A 22,795-nucleotide genomic window follows, 5' to 3' on the forward strand; every position below is an offset into this window, starting at 1 on the left:
ACATTTAAAGAGTTTCTTTAACTTGTACAGATACAAAATGCCTCGCTTTATGCAAATAATGTATCAAAACAATTAATTTTTCCTTTTTTTCTCCCTCTGCAGAAGACTGCGATGCCTTCGGAGACCGTAGCACTCAGCGCGGCGCCACCTCAGAGATTCTGGGTGTGGTCGCCCCTGGCTCCTCCCACATTTCCAGTCACAGCGAGGAACTGCTGGTTAGCAGAATAAAGAATATGTTGGCATTTTTGCACTTGTAAATTGTTAATAGTGTTTTAGCCTACACTCAGATGTGAACTCATTCTTGCATGCGGGGGTCTTGAATCACAGGGAAGACATTGAAATTGCAGGTCGTTCCAAGTGAAGTGTAAAAATGCCTAATCTGTCGGTAGTGGGGATTGACAGCTATTCTGTGAAAATGAAAGAATATGTCTTGTGTGCGTTTCCTTCTTTATGTGGAAAGCAGCAGACCCCAGACACCATTTCAATCAAGGTTGAAGAGGATATTGGTGGAGGCTTGCCCGCTGTAGGTTAGTAATACACATTGCATCTATGCAAGAAATCGACCTTGATAAACTAAGAATGTACTTGATTTTGCCTTCTCAGCAGGAGCCTTTAACCCTTGACCATCCAAAGAGGCGACAAGGAAAATGCATAATCAACAAATAGAAGTTAGAAATAATGTCAAAATATAATTCTTACCATACACAAGTGTGTACAAAGTACATCCTGTATACCTTTGTGAAAATGATTTATTAAAAACATCACTTTCTCTCTTTCTCTGTTTTCCTCTCTGAAGAAGACGGCATTGACATCAGAGACTGCAGCACGTAGCGCGGCGCCACCTCGGAGAGTCTGCGTGTGGACGCCCCTGGCTCCTCACACATGTCAAGTCACAGCGGGGAGCTGCGCATCCTGAGCGTTTACAGACAAGGGGAGGGCCCACTGGCGGTGGACGGCCATGACACCCTCTTTGCCGCGTCAGAACTGGAGGCCTTGAGCTCGCTGTCCGCTGACCACAGCGTGGCCAAGAGCCTGAACTGCAGTGTGCGGCTCGTCCGCCTTGAGGAGCTGACTGGGCATCGGGGCGGCCGCAAGGGACGGCCCGGTGTCTTGTGTGGAAAGGTTATTCCCAACAATGCCAATATGATCGTCCACAAGAGGACTCACTCCGGGGAGAAGCCCTACAAGTGTGACCAATGCACGAAGTGCTTCAGTCTGAAAGGCCCCCTGAAGCGCCACATGAGGACTCACTCCGGGGAGAAGTCCTACAGGTGTGACCAATGCACGAAGTGCTTCAGTCTGAAAGGCACCCTGAAGCGCCACATGATGACTCACTCTGGGGAGAAACCCTACAAGTGTGACCAATGCACAAAGCGCTTCATTCGGTCATACCGCCTGAGGATCCACATGAGGACTCACTCTGGGGAGAAGCCCTGCGTGTGTCTGCAGTGCAACGCCAGCTACTGCGGCCCAAGCAGTTTGCGTGTGCACATGCTCAAGCACACTTTGACACGGGGTAACGGGACGCTTTGATTGAGACCTCTGTCCTGTATTGGTTGAAATTACTGCTTTTAGTTTTTCTCTTCATCACGATTAAACGCTTCGTACTTTCGATTCACTTTCTGTTTTTATTGTTTGATGTCCGTGGGGTCGGCTTAGCTCAGGAGGTAGAGCAGTTGACTAGTTCGATCCCCAGCTCCTCCTAGCTGAGTGTTGATTTGTCCCTGAGCAAGACACTTAACCCTAATTGCTCCTGACGATCTGGCTGTCGCCTTGCATGGTTGACTCTGCCGTCGGTGTGTCAATGTGTGTATTAACCGATGTTGGTCGCTTTGGATAAAAGCGTCTGCTAAATGTAAATGTAAATGTGTTGAATCATTTATTTCTAGGACACTTCTGAAAGCAAAATATTTGATTGAATGTAGAGCTTGATCAGGGGAAGATACAGGCAGCAAAGTTACCAAGCATACAGTCAAAGACGATGGGTGTACATGATTCTTGTAGGAAACGTTGACATCGTGGGTAAATACAAAGGTCAGGGGGAGGGGCCTTCGTGGAGTTTAGGATTGGCCAGAGGAGAGACCAAGTTAAATTGCAATTCACAATATGGGTGAAGTGGACATGTCTGCCAGACAGTTAAAGGAATCTACACAACAAAGAAGTCTGTGGATTGGCCTGAGTATCAAACTTGGTGCCCACAGTTGCAAATGCAAACTATCTAAACACCTTTCAATTAGAGGGGGCGGAAGGTATCTCTAGGTCCATGGAGAATGGATAGAAATTCATTTAAATTGACAATTTATTCAGGGGTTCATATAATTTGTATATTAAAGTTATGCTTGATATTGCCACAACGTTGTCATTACCGTTATCTTTGTTATTACAAAAAGCCTGCAAAGTTCACTTGTGTAATAGACTGCGATTGAACCCCACATTATGCATGATTGTGTTCTTTCCACTGACCTTTCCATTCTGTGCGCTTAATGCTAACTACCTTGGATGGATTGTATCATAATAGGCGATAATGGTTGAAGTTCATCCATTTTAAAAGGTCCCTGGTTAAATGTCTAGATCTCAGTGATGCTCAGTTTAGGCCGGTCCTCCCTCTAGAAGGCAGCATTATTCTAACGGGACAAAGTCAGAAGATTCCTAGCATTGGTCACCCTTCACTCTCTGTTTGCAGCGGCGGCTGGTGATCCAATTCGTGGGTGGGGTGCAGTAATGGACGGGGGTCCTCCCCAAGAAAATATGGAATTGGTTTCTGGGATGCCCACTAGCTAAAAATGTATTCTTATTCATAGCCTACATCCTGACTTGCAGGGCCTGGACAAGCCTGCACTGCTTTCACTTTCATTCCACTTGCCATTGCTATTTGACCCATGGTTGTTATTCTGATATTGAGGCATATCATGATCAATGTCCTATATTGTTTTACCGGAGTCTCAAGGTCTATTTCAAATGCAGTTTAGGACCGTTGTATATATATTTTTTATATGCTCCATGCCAAAATACTTAATTAATATGTAACTTACTTGTTCCATTTAAGTATAACATTGCGTGATTGAGGAGTCCAATTCCTCCACTGAAATGGGTAGAAAGTGCTTTTACGGCTCTCTGCTAATTAACAAACTATCACTTCTCTCTGCATGTAGTTATGTTGCGCAATGCACGAATGCTGCTGAGGGAGGTAGCCTTTTAGATTCATTGGCTGAATTGTCCAATCAGCTCCAAATTACTACAATGTGTTGAAACACAAGACAGTGTAGTGACAAGTGTTTCTTCAATACTCAGTTACTGTTGGGAAAGGAGAACAAGCCTATCTTGATGAATCCTTCATCATGTTGTGTGTTCAGTAACAGGAGTAGGGTTTGTGTTCGGTCTTTCTTCTTTTTGTGTGTGTGTGTGTGTGTGTGTGTGTGTCGCTGCAGTTCAGAAGGTGAACTGCACCGAGGAGGATTCACCGCCCCCAAATGGTTCCACATGCATTAACTTTGATAAGGATTTGATGTGTTGTTCAGAAAGAACTAAGTGTATGGTGTTTGAAAATAAGAAAAAGATGCCATCACAGACAATTAAATTGTACAACAACAATCTTGAGAAAGTCAGGTATTTTAAGTTTCTAGGAATGTGGTTGGACGAAAGAATGACAGGGAAAAAGCATATTGAGATGGTAGCTTTGAAGTGTGGGAAAATAAATAATGTCCTTAAGTGTGTGGCTGGTTCAGACTGGGGGGTTGATAGAGAATCAATGATGAGGATTTACAGAGCAATGATAAGATCAGCAATTGATTATGGATGCATGGTTTATGGATCAGCAGCTCTTTCAGTGTTAAACAAATTAGGCATAGTCCAAGCAAAAGCCTTAAGAGTGTCCTGTGGAGCATTCTGTACAACTCCAATAGCAGCATTACTAATAGAAATGGGTGAGATGCCGCTAGTATTAAGAAGATATAAACTTGGCTTGAAATACCTGATGAAGCTCAAAGGACAAAGGGAAGTGTTACCAACAAAAGACCTAATGAGTGATCATTGGGAGTTTATGGGAATAAGAAAAACTAAAACTAACTTTGCAGAAAATCTTAAATCTGTGGCGCAGGACATTGGTATCAGGGATGTTAGTGTTTGTCCTCCAGTGTGTCGCTCAGTTGCTCCGTCATGGCTGATCCCAGATCCCAGTGTTGACCTAAAGTTGATGAGTATAAGCAAATCAAGGATGTCAGAGGGTGTAGTAAAAGAGATAGAAGTCTGGCAGCAACAAGTATGGGGAGACCATCTACTCATTTACACTGATGGGTCAAAGGAGCGTGAGAGTGGTAAAGTAGCAGTGGGTATTAGCATTCCTGAAATCAGGTACAGAATAGGGTATAGAGTCTCAGATCATATGTCAGTATTCACAGCAGAGATGGTGGCAGTCTTATGGGCCTTACGATGGGTGGAGGATAATCAACAGGGGTATTCAACAATATGTAGCGATTCAGCTGCAGCTTTAATTTCAATAAAAGAAGGAAAATCCAAGTCCAGACCGGGTTAGGGTTAGGGTTAAGGCGGGGAGGGAGGTGGGGTTTCTCTGGCTGCCGGCTCATGTGGGTGTGAAAGGGAACGAGGAGGCGGATGAGGAGGCAAAGAAGGCGGTGAAGGAGGAAACAGTGCAAATTCATCTGCAATATGGGGCACCCGAGTACATGGAAAAAATGAACAGGGCTCTAAAGGAAAGGTGGCAAAATTCTTGGGAGAAGGAAAGGAAGGGAAGGGCGTACTTTTCAATACAGGAAAATGTAAAGAAAGATAGGTGCACTTTTAGGTGCATAAGAAAAGATGATGTAGCAATCACAAGACTGAGGCTTGGACACTGTGGGCTGAGAAGTGGGCTGGCTCTGATTGGCAAACACCCAGATGGCAGGTGTGAGTGTGGAGAAGGAGAGACTGTAAAACATGTACTTCTCCAGTGGGGGCGCTATTCCAGGCAAAGGAGGACTCTGTACCGGAGGCTTGGATCAGCTGGAGAATCAGTTTTTAGTGTGCGCACCCTTTTAAATCTGGATTCAGTGGATAAAACAAAGGAATTGATGGACTACCTTCACATCATTGATAGATAGATAGATAGATAAATACTTTAATAATCCCAGAGGGAAATTATTTTTGTCACGAACTCCAGATATACATACACAAATAAATAAATAAATAAATAAATATTAAGAATAAAATATAATATAAAATATAACATATATGTATCCATATCCATATATATATATATACACACACGCATATACGTATATATATATATATATATATATATATATATATATATATATATATATATATATATACACATATACATATAAATACAACATAAATACACATACATACACAAAAGATAAAAGATACAACCTAAGAAAAACAAATCACAAATTTAAGGACAATATAAATATATATACAACACCATATATACATACATATATATATACATATACATACATATATACATACACATATATATATATATACATACATATATATATACATACACATACATCCATAAAAGACAGCACTGTACAAAAGAATTGTACAGTATTGTGCAAAAGGTGCAAGAATTATAGTCCTTGTTTGAGGTCAGAGATTACAGAGAGGGACGGTGTCTGACATTCTAAGGGAGTATTTACCTTTATTGGCTTTATTTAGTATTTACGTAGTCATTGGAGTATATAAAAGGATTTAAAGTTTAGGGGGAAATAACAAACTGTGGGGGGCAGTAATACGCCATAGCTGCGTCCAGACTACCTAAATAAAAGAAGAAGAAGAAGAAGAAGAAGAGGAAGTTACGCCTCCGTCTTGCAGGACGCAGACAGACCCTACTCTACGATCGTGTACTACACGTAGTTCTTTCCTTGAGAGACACCATGGCTCGCAAACGAGCGAAGCATAGCAGTTGCTTAGTGTTTGGATGTACAAATGAACACAAAAGTCTATATTTTGTTCCTTCCTCCGAGCCGCTGAAGAACCAGTGGGTTAATTTTATTGTCTCTGGAAATGTGCCAGTCTGCGCCAAACATTTCACTGACGACTGCTTCCTCAACTTGGGCCAATACAGAGCTGGACTTGATCAACGTCTGAGAATCAAGTCTGGATCAGTACCAACTCTCCATGGCTCAGCTACAAACCTCGAAAAAGTAAGTTAACTAACGCCATATCATTGTGTTGCTTTACTGTATATTGTTCCGTTGTTACCATTATAATGTTGCTTTAGCATTAGCGCTACAGCTAACAGCCAAGTTACTGTCGCTAATGCTACGGTAGATAGCATCAGTTATGTGTGTAAATACCATGGACCTATAAGAAAGGACAGCGGATGGCCGCTGTAGCACCCGATTTGGTTCCCCCCCCCCTCCAGTTCCTGTTCCCCCTTACGCTGATTTACTGATGAGCCGTGCGTAGTTGCTATGTTACCGTACGTAATTGAGGAAGAAACGCAAATCGATAACAGCTGGATGTACGGCAAGCGAAATGGGACAAACCTCACACCAGGCTGTGCGGCAGTAGTCGTCTGCTACGTTGATTTTTAGCGTCACAACACAACTATAACACACACACGTTATTCATGAAGGTATTTGTTAGACCATTCATTGTCAATCTTTGCAAAGGAATACGGTTAAAAGAGAAAAATAGGGGAAACCATCTCCATCAATAATGTATTTATTACGGCTGGACAAAGATTAAAAGTTTTAATCGCATCAACTCGCGATTAATCACACTTTTATCCACTCCAATTTAAGTTGAATGAGATATCAAATTGAATGACACATTATCATTTATACCAAATGTACTTATCAATAACTTTGCCAAGTTTTCTTGGGGGAGTTTTATTGAGTCACCCAGTGTGGTTTGAATATGACAATTACGGAACACTATTATAGGCATGTTTTCTCCTTCACACCTGATTCAAATCAAAGGGTTATTAGCAGATTTCTGCAGAGCTTGATGTCATGGTATTGAGTTGATGTGAGATGAACTATAAAATATGTAAATAAATCAAGGATGTAATATCATTTCATTAGGCTAATGTAATTCACTAAACATGCTTATCTTGTATCTTCTTACAACTTGCACCTGGAATATATACAATGTAATAAATTGAGTACTGATTTTACTGTGTCTCTATGCAGGCCAGCTCATCAAGTGCTTACATTCAGCAGCTTCTCTCAAGGGATGTTGCCTGCCAGACAGACCACCTGGAAACACGTACTGTAAGCACACAGCTATCCTTAAAGACTTTGCAGCCCCATTTTAAAAGTGAAGGTGTGTACTTTCTACATTGAGTATTTTTTCCCTTGATGTAGTAGATTCTAGGCAGCATAGATTCTAGGCTGATGCTAGATTCTACCTGCGCTAAAAAGCCTGATCCTCTTTGGAAAAGCATCATGCCCAGCGCCCTGCTAAAAGTTAAACTTGGAGTTGCAATTCAAAGATGGAATCAGTCAAGAGCCCAGAAGGGTTCAAAATGTATAAATGTTAGCTGAGCCGCTTACAGGGAACGACACGTTGTTGCTTTTTAGTGTCAAAATATAATTATTGTGCTTGCCTCGCATGTCATGTGGTGCTCAGATCATTTTGCGCTGGTGTTCGTTGAGTGTCCTTAACCTGGCCAACCACTTGAGCTTTGAGTCTAGGGAGGATGGTGCTGGAGGAGACATCCCTCTCCAAAACTGTGAATCTTTGTCAGCAGTACACATTTTAAACCCTCTGTGTCAATGTTGCATACATTTAAAGAGTTTCTTTCACGTGTACAAATACAAAATGCCTCCCTTTATGCAATATCTAAATGTAAATATACTTTTTCCTTTTTTTCTGCCTCTGCAGAAGACTGCGATGCCTTTGGAGACCGTAGCACTCAACGCGGCGCCACCTCAGAGATTCTGGGTGTGGACGCCCCTGGCTCCTCCCACATGTCCAGCCACAGCGAGGAGCTGAAGATTCTGAGCGTCCACGGAAAAGGGGAGGGCCCACTGGCGGAGGACGGCCATGACACCCTCTTCACCGCGTCAGAAGTGGAGGCCCTGAACTCGCTGCCTGCGGACCACAGCGCGGCCAAGAGCCTGGAGCGCGGCGAGCGGCTGGTCTGCCACGAGGAGCTGCGTGTGCAGGTTGGAAATCATCTTCTCATTCACCATCCAAAAGAGAGGCTCCCTCTGTCACAACTCTAAAACAAACCCATAGAAAGCTCACACCTTTATTATTCAGTAAACGTTTTTACACCGCCAAATATGCCCGTCTTATGCCCAACTTTTCCCCTGTGTGATCCGCGCGTTTACACTGACCGAGGTAATTTACGGGCTGTATTTCGCACCCCTATTAACCCACTCTGACCGTACACATATTGGCGGTTTCATTTTGATCTAAATGCGATAAGACAGCCTTGCGGTTCTAGGGGCGAGGCTTGGGTAGAGGTGTTGCTGCATTGTCTCTACAACAGAGACGATGCAGCGATATCAACATGAATAGTTGTAACTGGAGAGAAGGTGAAATCCGCAAGCTGCTGACCATCATGGGAAAGAAGGTGATGCAGTCGCATTTAAAGAAGACGAAAGATGGTCGATCTAAGAGAAAGTACCAGACAAACTTTCCTTACAATGCTTAGTCAGCAAAGTGGTTGGCAAAATAAAGAATATTTCAGTATTTTTGCACTTGTAAACAGTTAATCTCGTTTTAGCCTACACTCAGATTTGAACTCATTCTTGCATGCGAGGGTCTTGAATCAAAAAATATGTAAATATATTTTGCATTCATTGTAAAGAGTCCAACTCTCCGTGTGTAGGCCCGCCTTCTCCGGTGTACCAAGAAAGCCAGCTCCAAGACGAAGGGGGATTTTACCCCTTAGTTTTACATAGGACATTGAAATTGCAGGGCGTTCCAAGCCGTGACCGAATCAGCTTGGCAGTGTGAAAAGGCATAATGTGTCGTTAGTGGGGATTGACAACTATTCTGTGAAAATGAAAGAATATGTCTTGTGTGTGTTTCCTTCTTTATGTGGAAAGCAGCAGACTCCAGACACCATTTCAATCAAGGTTGAAGAGGATATTGGTGGAGGCTTGCCCGCCGTGGGTTAGTAATACACATTGCATCTATTCAAGAAAACCACCATGATCAACTGAGAATGTACTTGATTCTACCTGCGCTAAAAAGCCTGGTCCTCTTTTGAAAAGCATCATGACCAGCGCCCTGCTAAAACACGAGTCAAACTTCGGAGTTGCATTTCAAAGATGGAATCTGTCAAGAGCCAAGAAGGGTTTCAAGAGCTGGTTTATCATTCTCAAACATCACTGAATTCATAATGCATGAATGTTGGCTGATCAGCTTAGAGGGAAGTACACGTTGTTGCTTTTTAGTGTCAATATATAATTATTGTGCTTGCCTCGCTAGTCATGTTGTGATCAGATCACTTTGCGCTGGTGTTCGTTAAGTTTCCTTAACCTGGCCAACCACTTGAGCTTTGAGTCTAGGGAGGAGGATGCTGGAGGAGACGTCCCTCTCCAAAACTGTGAATCTATGTCAGCAGTACACATTTTAAACCCTCTGTCAATGTGACATACATTTAAAGTTTCTTTCACGTGTACAGATACACAATGCCTCCCTTTATGCAAATAATATGTCAAAACAATTAATTTTTCCTTTTTTCTCCGTCTGCAGAAGACTGCGATGCCTTCGGAGACCGTAGCACTCAGTGTGGCGCCACCTCAGAGATTCTGGGTGTGGACGCCCCTGGCTCCTCCCACATGTCCAGTCACAGCGAGGAACTGCTGGTTAGCAGAATAAAGAATATGTTGGCATTTTTGCACTTGTAAATAGTTAATAGTGTTTTAGCCTACACTCAGATGTGAACTCATTCTTGCATGCGGGGGTCTTGAATCCAAAAAAATAAATACACAGGGAAGACATTGAAATTGCAGGTCGTTCCAAGTGCAGTGTAAAAATGCCTAATCTGTCGGTAGTGGGGATTGACAGCTATTCTGTGAAATATGTCTTGTGTGTGTTTCCTTCTTTATGTGGAAAGCAGCAGACCCCAGACACCATTTCAATCAAGGTTGAAGAGGATATTGGTGGAGGCTTCCCCGCCCTAGGTTAGTAATACACATTGCATCTATGCAAGAAATCAACCTTGATCAACTGAGAATGTACTCGATTCTGCCTTCTCAGCAGGAGCCTTTAACCCTTGACCATCCAAAGGGCGACAAGGATAATGCATAATCAACAAATAGAAGTTGGAAAGAATGTCCAAATATAATTCTTCCAACACACAAGTGTGTACAAAGTACATACTGTATACCTTTGTGAAAATGATTAATTAAAAACTTTACTTTCTCTCTCTCTGTTTTCCTCTCTGAAGAAGACGTCAATGACATCACAGACTGCAGCACGCAGCGTGGCGCCACCTCGGAGAGTCTGCGTGTGGACGCCCCTGGCTCCTCCCACATGTCAAGTCACAGCGGGGAGTTGCGCATCCTGAGCGTTTACGGACAATGGGAGGGCCCACTGGCGGTGAACGTCCATAACACCCTTTTTGCCGCGTCAGAACCGGAGGCCTTGAGCTCGCTGTCCGCTGACCACAGCGTGGCCAAGAGCCTGAACTGCAGCGTGCGGCTCGTCCGCCTTGAGGAGCTGACTGGGCATCAGGGCGGCCGCAAGGGCCGGCCCGGTGTCTTTTGTGGAAAGGTTATTCCCAACAAGGCCAATATGATCGTCCACATGAGGACCCACAACGACGAGAAGCCCTACAAATGTGACCAATGCACAAAGCGCTTCAGTGATAGCTATGCCCTGAAGATCCACATGAGAACTCACTCTGGGGAGAAGCCCTACAGGTGTGACCAATGCATGAAGTGCTTCAGTCTGAAAGACACCCTGAATAAACACATGAGAACTCACTCTGGGGAGAAGCCCTACAGGTGTGACCAATGCATGAAGTGCTTCAGTCTGAAAGACACCCTGAATAAACACATGAGGAGTCACTCCGGGGAGAAGCCCTACAAGTGTGAGCAATGCAGTAAGCGCTGCAGTCGGAGAGATGCCCTAAATATCCACATGAGGACTCACTCCAGCGAGAAGCCCTACAAGTGTGACCAATGCATGAAGTGCTTCAGTCTGAAAGACACCCTAAATATCCACATGAGGACTCACTCCGTCGAGAAGCCCTACAAGTGTGACCAATGCCCGATGCGCTTCAGTCTGAAAGGCAGCCTGAAGATCCACCTGAGGACTCACTCTGGGGTGAAGCCCTACAAGTGTGACCAATGCACGAAGTGCTTCAGTCTGAAAGGCAGCCTGAAGATCCACCTGAGGACTCACTCTGTGGTGAAGCCCTACAAGTGTGACCAATGCACGATGCGCTTCAGTCAGAAAGGCACCCTGAAGATCCACATGAGGACTCACTCTGGGGAGAAGCCCTACAGGTGTGACCAATGCCCGAAGTGCTTCAGTCTGAAATGCCACCTGAAGATCCACAGGAGGACTCATTCCGGGGAGAAGCCCTACAAGTGTGACCAATGCCCGAAGTGTTTCAGTCTGAAAGACGACCTGAAGCGCCACATGAGGACTCACTCGGGGGAGAAGCCTTACAAGTGTGACCAATGCACGAAGCGCTTCAGTCGGACAGGCACCCTGAAAATCCACCTGAGGACTCACTCTGGGGAGAAGCCCTACCAGTGTGACCAATGCACAAAGTGCTTCAGTCTGAAAGGCACCCTGAAGATCCACATGAGGACTCACTCCGGTTAGAAGCCCTGCCTGCATTGCAACGGCAGCTACAGCGACCCAAGCAATTTGAGTGTGCACATGCTCAAGCACACGGGCAATGGGGTGCTTTCACACAGGGTAACGGGGCGAGATTGAGACCTCTGTCCGGTATTTGTCGAAATTACTGCTTTTAGTTTTTCTTTTCATCATGATTAAACACTTTCCAGCTTTTGATTCGCTTTGTTTTAATTTTAGTAATTTATGTCTGTGTGATTAAGAACTTATTTCTCTGACTCTTCTAACAGCAAAATATTAGGAAACGTTCACATCGTTGGTAAATACAAAGGAAACTTGTGAGGGGAGTATACCACGAACCTCGCTGAACATACCCATGCTTTCTTGGGAAAACCTGGTTCGACTCGCAGTCAGAGTTAAATGGTTCCATGACACTCACTTTAGATTAAATAAGTCGAACCAGGTTTTCCGCTTTAGGTTCAATGCGCGTTCACATAAAAGGTGTGTTTATCACGTCATTCGACTCCCCCTTGTGCAAAGTGAATCGAGCGTGCGTGGTGTATTATTATGAATTCCTACGAGGAATTCAAAGTCCAAATCACAACCAAGGGGAACACGGATGCCCATAATATGGCTAGGGTGGCGTGCTGGCAAAAAATAGCCATCCGTGTTAATTCGTAAGTGAAAAGATTCTGCATATTGTCTAAAAAATATCATGTATCATCATGCCTTTTACCCCCATAGATGTGGTGCCAGCACGCTCCTACGAACATGGGGCCAAGTCAAAAATAAATATTAAAATTATATTCAACGTGGTAAGTTGTAAGCATCCATTTGAATAATTTCAGGTGAATCTAGCCTATGATTTGCAATGGCCTAGGCTCCAACCTTTAGTCACATGTTGATTACCTGCAGCAAATAAAAATAAAACCAAATTTAATACGACTGGGAGGGGGACCGCTCCACCGCCCTTCACCACTTCGGAGGAGCTGGCTCTCGCCAATAACGAAGGTCGGCCGATGATGGTAGGAGTGGAAGGGGGGGGATGTCCTCTGACCCCACTGCCTCGACATCAAAGGCCTTTGTAATGAGTATGTATTCATGTATTGGCAATGGACATCAATAATTGTCTTGCTAATCAAATGTGAAATGATTGAGTGTAAATTAATTGTCATTTTTAGTTGAATGTACAAACATTAGTTTGGAGGAGCTGCCGACAATCGATCTCCAATCAGAGGTATATAACTATCAAAGCAAAGTGTCACGTACTCTTCTAAATGTTTAATTTCTGGACAGAATGTCCTATAATAGGTTTCTCTGATTCTTGCAGGAGACTGTCGGCCTGTGTCTCCAGGGCGACTATGGAGGTGATTTTTCTTAATAATTCTCACAGCTATAGTATGAATAAAAAATGCCTAGGCCTAATTGTGTCACTGACATAGCGGTTATGTGTCTGTGGCTGATGGTGGATGCTGCTGAAGGTGAATGCTGCTGATGGTGGATGCTGATGATGGTGGATGCTGATGGCTGCTGCTGCAGGTCGCTGCTGCTTGAGGCGATGGCTGCTTGAGCTGGCTGGTGCCGGATAACACTGCTGCTGCAGGTCGCTGCTGCTTGAGGCGATGGCTGCTTGAGCTGGCTGGTGGTGGCGAAGGATGGTGGTGTCGCCTTCTGCTGCTAGTGGTGGCGGCTTGTGCTGGCGACGGCTGTTGGTGGTGGTGGCGGCAACTGCTGCGATTGTTGTCCTTCCTTTCGACCTGATGCACTTTACTATCCTTAACCTCAGCCTGATGTTTGTGGAGTATTTTCTTTGTTTATTAATAACTTATAATGTTCCTTCACTTTGTTCTTGTTTTACAAGTTAGATATACACGCACACCTGTTTACACACTTGTTGTTCTTGTTCCACACATGACTAACATTGTTTTATTTATTGATACCCCCTGGCTCTACTTTGCTGTTCTTGTTCACTTACTGCATGTTTGCTTTGTTGTTCTTAGTCCTTGTTCCCACTTGTTTTTGGTTCCACAAACCTCAGCCTGATATATCTGGCATCTCAAACACTGGGTCCAGCTTTCCCTGGCGCCTACTCCTTTGCAGTGTGCAGATGTTAGGCAGTGGAATCTGCATTTGCTTTAGGGTTATAACCAGTAGTCCATTTTACTTGTATTGCTTTTTTAATTGTCTCCTTTCCTCACCCTATTCCTCTCTTGTCAACACTTATATATACAATATTCATCCCTGTTCCTTCACTTTGTTGTTTTTCAAGTTGGACACACACACGCACATATTATTGTTGTCTGACCCATTGTTTAATAAAAAAACGTTCATTTGTTATTCTTTAATATATGTGATACTTTGTGTTCGGCTTAGTCTTAAAAGTAGCATGGTTGTGTGGTCAGCTCCTGCCTCATCAGGAGAAGTTGCCTGGAAACTAAATGCTAAATGGACTGTTGCTACTCTGCTTTCTCAATCGCTCTCTGACCACGGGTACGTGAATCGGAATTACAAGCAAAATCAAGAACATTTAATAATACATTTAATTTAGAGGCACCTTTCAAGACACCCAAGGTCACTTTACAGAGCATATAGTCATCATAAATCGTTTAAAAAAAAAAAGACATTGTGGAAAAAAATAAACATAAATAAAAAATATTTAAAAATATTTATATTTATATTTAATAGTCCAGTTGCGCCAAAATGAACATCTTGAATCGTCTTTGATTTCAGAACAGATGTAGTGAGGTTAAGCCACTAAAGTCAGTAGCCTAGTGCTACCCATGCTTACACGAACGTGAAGCTTTACCTCAAACTTAAAAAAGTATCTGTTGCTACGTTACGGGGACGCTGGCGACACTGACGCCGCTCCGTCTGCCTTGTTTTTATTTAAGTTTTTTCAAGTTTTCGCAATTTAATCTATTTTATTTTTATGACAAAGTTTGTCATACGTTTTAACTTCGTTTTGGCCTTCTTTTGTCAAAAAAAATTCTTGCACTTTACCGCATCCTGAGCTTGATTTTGGATATCCAACGCCTCGGTCGATCTGAAGCTGGTTGCCTGTGCTCCACCGCTGCTGTTTTTGGGCTACTCAATGTCTCTCTCCCTCTCCTTCATCCTGTCGGCGGATTTGACGCTGACCAGCAGCTAGGTTAGTCGGTTGACTAATAACTAGCCCTAAACATTGGGCGCATGCTCATGCAGCGACCGGCAGCAAGTCACGTCTGTTCGAAAACACTGTTTGTTTGTTTTTGTGATTTGTGTTTTTATGCACCTTTTATGCACAGTATTTAATTGGCCAACAAATCATCTTATAAATTGACTTTTAATATATTTTATTGAGTTGACCAGATAAGCATCAAATCATGGAGTTAATCGTCTTGTTCCTTCTGTGGACAGTGATCCATCTCGCGGAAGCTCTAAACGGGTTCACTAAACCGGAGCGCATAACATACAGCAAAGACTTTCTTCTCCAATGGAGTAACTTTCAGGATCTTCGTGGTGTGAATCTAGTGGTTCCCGATCTAAGCTGTTTTGCCGATCAAACAAGTGGAAAAGGGGATTCTACCGGCGCGTTTCCCCGCAAGATCAGGAAGCGAGGAAAGCGGGCTGGCCTGCGTCTAAGACTAAGGAAACAACCCCTTTCCCATATCCCCTTGCCTTCCATAATTCTCTCGAATGCGCGGTCTCTTCGAAACAAGGTCGATGAGCTGCAAGCCAACGTCAGATTCCAACACAAATTCAGAGACGCTTGCTTGTTGGTGATCACAGAGACATGGCTGTCGGAGAGGGATTCGGACACCGAACTTGCCATTGACAGCTTTGGCTCACCCGTGCGGCTTGATCGGGATGCCGCTGCGACCGGTATGTCACAAGGGGGCGGGGTCTGCCTATACGTGAACCAAAGATACTGCAAAAATGTTATTGTAAGAGAAAGACTGTGTACTAAAGACATTGAACTGTTGTGCGTATCACTGCGCCCCCCTTATCTTCCCCGAGAGTTCCCCCAAATTTTCGTCATGGTTGTGTATATCCATCCAAGGGCAAACGCTGACAATGCCTCGGAGACTATATTGCAATCTACCCAAAAACTACAGGCAATATCACCCGACGCTCCAGTGCTGATCCTTGGGGATTTTAATCATTGTTCTCTCCAGAAAACGAAATGAAATGAAATGAAATGAAATGAGGCATTTATATCCCGCACATATGATTAGCAAGCCAACACAAGGAAGGCAGCTAACCATGTCAGAGCGGCTGGCTGTGAAATGTGCACAAAAAGTGGTGTAGACTTTCAAGTTGGTAAGAAACTGATATTACCGTGACATCATTATATTTATAAAGAAAAATAAAAATGGTTTTAGAACTGGTTATATAAATAATTCTTCAACATTCTCTTAAAAAAAGTATTATTAATGCATCTTATTTCTAGAGGTAGAGAGTTCCATGCAACTGGTGCGTAATTAGAGAATCTCCTGGCATCTACTTTCGTCTTTGCCGTTCTGGATATCTTCAGCTTGAAGTTGTCACCTGGTATCTTCGATCTGGTGTTGCAAGTGTCTGATGCTACCTCCATCTCAACAAGTTCTTTAAAGGGACTCTGACCTTTGTTGCATTTGAGAATTACAGCACATTCAAGAGTACTGTAACGACCTCGCCGGTGACATAATGATGTCGAGTCATTAGTAGTTGAAGGTAGTTTTAATGAACCAAAACCAGGTCACTGAAACCCGTAACATTGTAACCAACGGCAGAAAACCGACACAAAACAAACCCCGGTTACCCCGGCAACCCCCAACACGGTCTCACTCGCGTGCAGGCCCCCACCCTCCTGTTCTTCCAAGGCCCTCCCCCAGCTGACCTAATGATTCGCCCCCACGCTGATTGACAAGAAGAACATTACAATACATACACATAGAACAACTGGCATAGCGGACAACGAAATATAATGTAACACATAACACACAAACTATTTAACTGTCCCAGGGTCGCTACAGTACAAAAGTTCTAGACTCCCATGGGTTATGTTTAGACTCCCATGGGTTATGTTTAGACTCCCAGGGGTCATAATATCTACCAGGGGTCTAGTAAACAAGAAATTTAGCAGGTGGCTCACTTTATGGGCTTCATGCGATACCGTTTTGAGGCCCCATGTTGAAGGACAGTGGTCCCACTGAGTATAAGAAAGGTGTATGAGCATTACAAACAGAGTAGCGGGACAACGTCGCGTCTGAGTCTGAAATGGGTCCCGTAATCGGACTGAGTGGTGCGGTTGGGTGCCAACGTTCTGGAGGTCTTCCTGTAGCTCCAGAGTAGCGGGACAACGTCGCGTCTGAGTCCGAAATGGGTCCCGTAATCGGACTGAGTGGTGCGGTTGGGTGCCAACGTTCTGGAGGTCTTCCTGTAGCTCCAGAGTAGCGGGACAACGTCGCGTCTGAGTCCGAAATGGGTCCCGTAATCGAACTGAGTGGTGCGGTTGGGTGCCAACGTTCTGGAGGTCTTCCTGTAGCTCCAGAGTAGCGGGACAACGTCGCGTCTGAGTCCGAAATGGGTCCCGTAATCGGACTGAGTGGTGCGGTTGGGTGCCAACGTTCTGGAGGTCTTCCTGTAGCTCCAGAGTAGCGGGACAACGTCGCGTCTGAGTCCGAAATGGGTCCCGTAATCGGACTGAGTGGTGCGGTTGGTTGCCAACGGTCTGGAGGTCCTGAGAATCATCCAGGGGAGCGGGACCACTTGGCTTCTGAGGCCGAATCGGGTCCCCTTGTCGGACTGAATGGTGCAGTTGGTGGCCAACAGTCTGGAGGTCTTCCTGAGGCTCCAGAGGAGGGTAACTCTGTGAGTCTGAGTCCGAGATGAGTCCCCTAATCGGACTGAATGGTGCAGTTTCAGTACGCCGTGGACCACTTTGGTATGCCATCGTCAGTCGCTACGGTCGCTACTCGCTACTGTCTGCCGTGGAATCAAAACAAACCCTCTAGTTGAGGACGCGCCTTGATGACGCGGGCCCGAATGCGCCACAAGAAGCAGACGGAAAACCTTATATATCCATGCAGCAAACAGACAGGTCTGTCGGCCAATAAGGTCATTCGGTCTGAAGAATTTTATTGGTTGAAGTTTTCACTAAATATTATGAGAGTAAAATAATTGTTTGTTTTTACTCCTGGTGGGTCTGTCTTGCATATTAGAGTGTTATTACCTTATTAATACCAATTTAACCTTATCCAAAAAAAGTGTAAAAATGCAACAAAGGTAAGAGTCCCTTTAAGGTAGCAAGGTGCATTACCATGAACTGTTTTGTGGGTCAGTAGACAGACCTTGAAGAAAATCCTCTGATCTATTGGGAGAATGTGGGATTTCTTGTAGAAGGGAACCAGGTCAGTAGTTCTGTCTTGGATTTTATAGATGAAACGTGCCGCCCCATTTAGGATGGACTTTAGCTTCTTTAATCTGGTCTTGGGCAGGTTCATGTAAAGAGAGTTACAGTAATCTATCTTAGATATGACTAATTGCTTCACCATCATGAGCTTGATACTTTCATCAAGATAGCGACCAATGGTTCTCAGGTTCATCATTGTCCAGCTGCATTTCTTCTTCACACTGTTGATCTGTCTTTCCATGTTGAGGGATTTGTCGAACTTCACTCCAAGGCTCTTCCAGCTATCCCCTTTGCACTCAGTTGGTAGAATTGTCGTGCTTCCAAACTGCAGGCTGACATTGAGTTCACATTGTTTGAGGACATGACTCTTGCCTAGCACCAACAGCTCGGTCTTTGATTCGTTGAGTTTCATGAAGTTGTTGACCATCCACACTTTTATTTCTGCAAGACATCTGTTGGTTCTGTCTTGAACATCTGTAAACTGAGATGCACGATTTGGATGAAACGAGATGTAAAGCTGAAAGTCATCTGCGTATAGTTGGATATCAAGTCCATATTTCCCTGCGATTTTCTGGGGGGCTTTGATGTAAAGAATGAAAAGAATCGGCCCCAGGAGTGATCCTTGGGGGACTCCAAACAACAACTCCAAGAAGGATGAGAGCGTATCATCAATCTTTACACAGAAATATCTCTTCTCAAGGTAGGACTTCATCCACTGCAGGGCGCTTCCGGTGACACCATAGTCATTCAGTAGCTTTTCCAGCAATACTGTGTGGTCGATGGTGTCAAACGCTGCACTGAGGTCAAGCAGTACAACAATGACAACATTGCCAGCTCCAATCTCCCTGTTGATATCATCACACATTCTAACCAGCAGTGTTTCACAACTGTGATTAGGGCGGTATCCAGATTGGACCTCTGAGTAGAGACTATGTCTTGAGAGATGGACGTTGAGTTGGTTCAGCACAATTTTCTCAAGAATCTTCGAAATAGCAGAAAGGTTGGAGACTGGTCGATAATTGCTAAGGATGTCAACATCAGCATTGTCCTTCTTCAGAGTTGGTTTGATGACTGCTTTCTTCATGTCAGATGGAAAAGTTCCGGTCTTTAACGAGGAGTTAATGATGTGGAGTAGAACAGGCGTCAGCTCTTTTACACAGTCTTTAAGAAGAAATGTTGGGATTGGATCCAGGCAACAAAACTTGTTGGACATCTTAGAGAGTAAGTCTTTGAGTTCATCAGCTGTTATCTCAGAGAAACTGTAGAATCTGCAGTCCTCATCAAGAGTAGGGTCTTTGTTGAGGGGTTGGTCTTTGTCAGTAGCAAAAGAGGGTTCCTCAGCTGCTGTAGGAGTTATACTCTTTTCCTTCTCTATACCATCCCGGATGGTAGTAACTTTGTCTGCGAAGAAATCTTTGAAATCTTCAGAAAGTTTAACGGGATCTTTGTGGTTTGGAAGGTCTTGAGCATCATTTCCAAGTAGTCTATTGAGCTTCTTGTAGAGTATTTTAGAGTCCCCTGAGGGGGATTTGAGAGAGGCATTGTGGTGAGCACATCTCTTGACATACTCGAAACAAGTGAACTCATCCCTAGCTCTAACATACTCCGATCTTGCCACACGCTGTTTCGGTCCTGGCGACTGTATAACATGAGGCAACTCCGATCTTGCAAGGTCTTCTTCTTCTTTGCTCTTCCTCCAAGCACGTTCAGCCACTCTTCTTTTGCGCCTGAGAATGCGGAGTTCCAAGTCCAACCAGGGCATCGGGTTCTTCTTTATCTTCTTCTTGATGAAAGGGCAGTGCTTATCCATTAGCTGAGTCAGCACAGTGTTGTAGAGAATGACAGCATCATCTGCTGGCATGTCTTCAGGGAAGTCCGCTCATTTTGAGTCAATTAGTTCTTCTTTGAATTGTTCTGCATCAATCATTTTGAAATTTCTGTAGGTCATAAACTTGTCTTTAGGGATCTTTGGCTTAATATCAGCATCAAAGAGTACAAGGAAGTGGTCAGATTTGGTCCTTGAGGGGCAGATCTTAAACAAGCTCAGTTTCCTTCTAAGGGCTTTGTTGGTAACTACAAGGTCCAGAGTTCCACCTTGGTCATGGGTTGGCTCAAGTGGAACGTGCTGGTACAGGTCGTGGTCTTCCAAGAGTTGGTAAAACTTCTTGGGGTAGTGTTCTTCTGGTCTTTCCATATGAAAGTTGAAATCCCCAGCGATGATAGGAGAACCAGGTTTCCCTGAGAGGTCTTTGAGATACTCATCAAATTCCTCTAGGAAAGCACACTCAGTGAAACAAGCTTTCTTGGTGTACGGAGGTCGATAGATGTTTACCAGTCTTACAGTATCTTGTTCAGAGTGCAAGAGTGACTCCATGACTTGAAAAGACTTGTACTTCATGACTTTGCTGTTGGATTTTAACTGAACAGTATCCCGGTAAAGCATGGCTATTCCTCCACCACTCCTGTGTTTCCTCGGGTCCGATATGACATCCCATCCATAGTCTTTGATTTCCATCAGCTTGGCCTTGTTCCCATCTCGAAGGAAGGTCTCTTGCACAAAACAAATGTCACAGTCAACATCTTGAAGATGTTCTAGGACTCCTACTGTCTTGTTGACTAGAGATCGGACATTAAATGTTGCTATCCTTAAACTCGTCCGAGGCGTGCTTTGGCCTCTTTGATCCTCTGTATGTAGGAGTTTTTTGCCTGTTCACATCCGGCTGTCCTAGACATAATGGCTGCTCGCTCTCTTACAAACGAGGGACACAAATTGTCAGAGGCTTTGTGTGTTGCTGCTGAGTTCTTCTCGGAGGGATTTCTGCTCTTGCAACAGTTGGAGCACTTCATCTTCTTGATCTTGTTGTCTTTCTTGTTCATGCAGTCCCTTGAGGTGTGACTCCCCCCACAGTAGAAACATGTAGGGTCTTTGTCTTTGTCTTTACAGTACCTAGAGTTAGCCATGTGACCGAATTCTTGACAGTGATAGCACTGGATGACATGAAAACGGTCTGTAACATAGTGCTCACTGAGGTCAATGTTTACACAGTCTCCATTTCGCCTTATTGACTCCCGGGTTTCTGCACTGATTTGGATTACAGCGTATCTCTGCTTGTCATCAAAGAACACAACCTTGATGGATTTCATATTCTCGCTCTTCTCCAGGAGCTTCTCTTCAAGGGTCTCTTTGCTGATTATGTCAGTTGGAATATCCCGGATAGTTAGTTTGGGATCCAACTTCTTTCTGTCTTCAGATTTCGAGGAAACCTTGTACTTCAAGGAGAGGGCTTCTTTGGCTTCATCCAGGTGAGCTTTTGAAGCGAAGTTGAGGATTGCAGTTCCCCCAGATACTGAGGCCTTCTTCACCGGAACCGTTTTTAGGGTTCCTTTGACGTCCCTTTTCATCGCAATCCAATCTACATCCGTGATAGGCGCTGGATCCTCTTGGTCTCCACTGACCCCATCAACCATCCTTTCAACCGTGAGAGTATGTCTGACAGGGAGCTGTTTGTCTTCTTTGGTCTCTTTAGGGTTGCCCTGTCCTGTAGTAGGCAATGTAGCCATAGCTGCTTTCAATAAATCAGGTATTACATCATGGAGCTGCTTCTTTATTATCTCTTCAAAGTTGGGGAAATCATGTGGGACAGAACTTGTGACATCTTTAGTATCTGCAATAGTTTTACAAAGGTTCAGAGCTCTCATGGAGAAAGCGAACAAATCCTTGATAGCTGTGAACATGAGAGCTCTGGAACTTGTGTTTTCCAGATCCTCCAGTTCCTCTGCTGTCTCAATAGTTTTCATATCTTTTGTCTTCAGGGATTTCCGGTTAATGTGGTCCAACTCATCTTTCATCTTTTTCCATTCTTCCATGGATACAGGTCAGGACAGTCTGACACAAACCCGGAAGTGTTTGTGAAGCGCCGAAAATCTATCAAAAAACGAACTATACTAAATGAACTACAATATACTGACAACCACTCGTTACAATATTGTGGCGATCGTGGTTGCAGAGTTCAGAGTGCCGCAAGGGATCCTAAATATCCTTTGATCCACGCAAGATATCCGACGCGATGCTGTCCGCGCCGACGCGATGCTGTCCGCCTGCTCGGTCGCAGTTCGCTCGGTCCTAGTATCAAGAGTTATTATTGAAATAATAATGAATTGAATTACTGTATATGAATTACAAGTTGTATTAAAGTTCAGAGTGCCGCAAGGGATCCTAAATATCCTTTGATCCACGCAAGATATCCGACGCGATGCTGTCCGCGCCGACGCGATGCTCTCTCGATTACTGCTATCCATAAGGAACTTTTACCAATATGTTAAGTGCCCTACCAGACTCAACAAAACGCTGGACTTGTGTTATGGGTCCATCAAAGGAGCATATAAAGCTATTCCCCTTCCCCCACTTGGGGGGGCCGACCATAATTGTATTCAGCTTATCCCATCATACTGCACTGCACTGCAGAGGGGAAAAACGGTCAGAAAAAGCGGGTTAAAGTCCGGACTGACAAATCCAAATTGAGTCTGCAGGGCTGCTATGAGTGTACAGACTGGGAAATGTTTAAGCAATCTTGTCCAAACATTGACGTCCTTGCAGATGTTGTCAGTTGTTACGTCTCCTTTTGTGAAGATAATGTTATTCCTGAAAAAACTGTAAAGGTGTACCCAAATAGTAAACCATGG

General features: G+C 44.2%; 1 protein-coding gene across 1 annotated transcript; it reads left to right on the forward strand.

Moving 5' to 3' along the window:
- Positions 1-109: 109 nt before the first annotated feature.
- Positions 110-11,880, forward strand: LOC130380975 (zinc finger protein 761-like). Its single transcript, XM_056588396.1, is given in 11 exon segments — positions 110-215; positions 461-527; positions 797-1,526; positions 4,947-5,016; positions 5,808-6,167; positions 7,161-7,293; positions 7,855-8,138; positions 9,030-9,096; positions 9,682-9,794; positions 10,046-10,112; positions 10,379-11,880. Coding segments are annotated over 9 exon segments (3,240 nt in total). The 5' UTR covers positions 110-215; positions 461-527; positions 797-882.
- Positions 11,881-22,795: the final 10,915 nt, after the last annotated feature.

The sequence above is a fragment of the Gadus chalcogrammus genome, chromosome 4 (genome assembly GCF_026213295.1).
Source record: "Gadus chalcogrammus isolate NIFS_2021 chromosome 4, NIFS_Gcha_1.0, whole genome shotgun sequence".
Taxonomy (NCBI): domain Eukaryota; kingdom Metazoa; phylum Chordata; class Actinopteri; order Gadiformes; family Gadidae; genus Gadus; species Gadus chalcogrammus.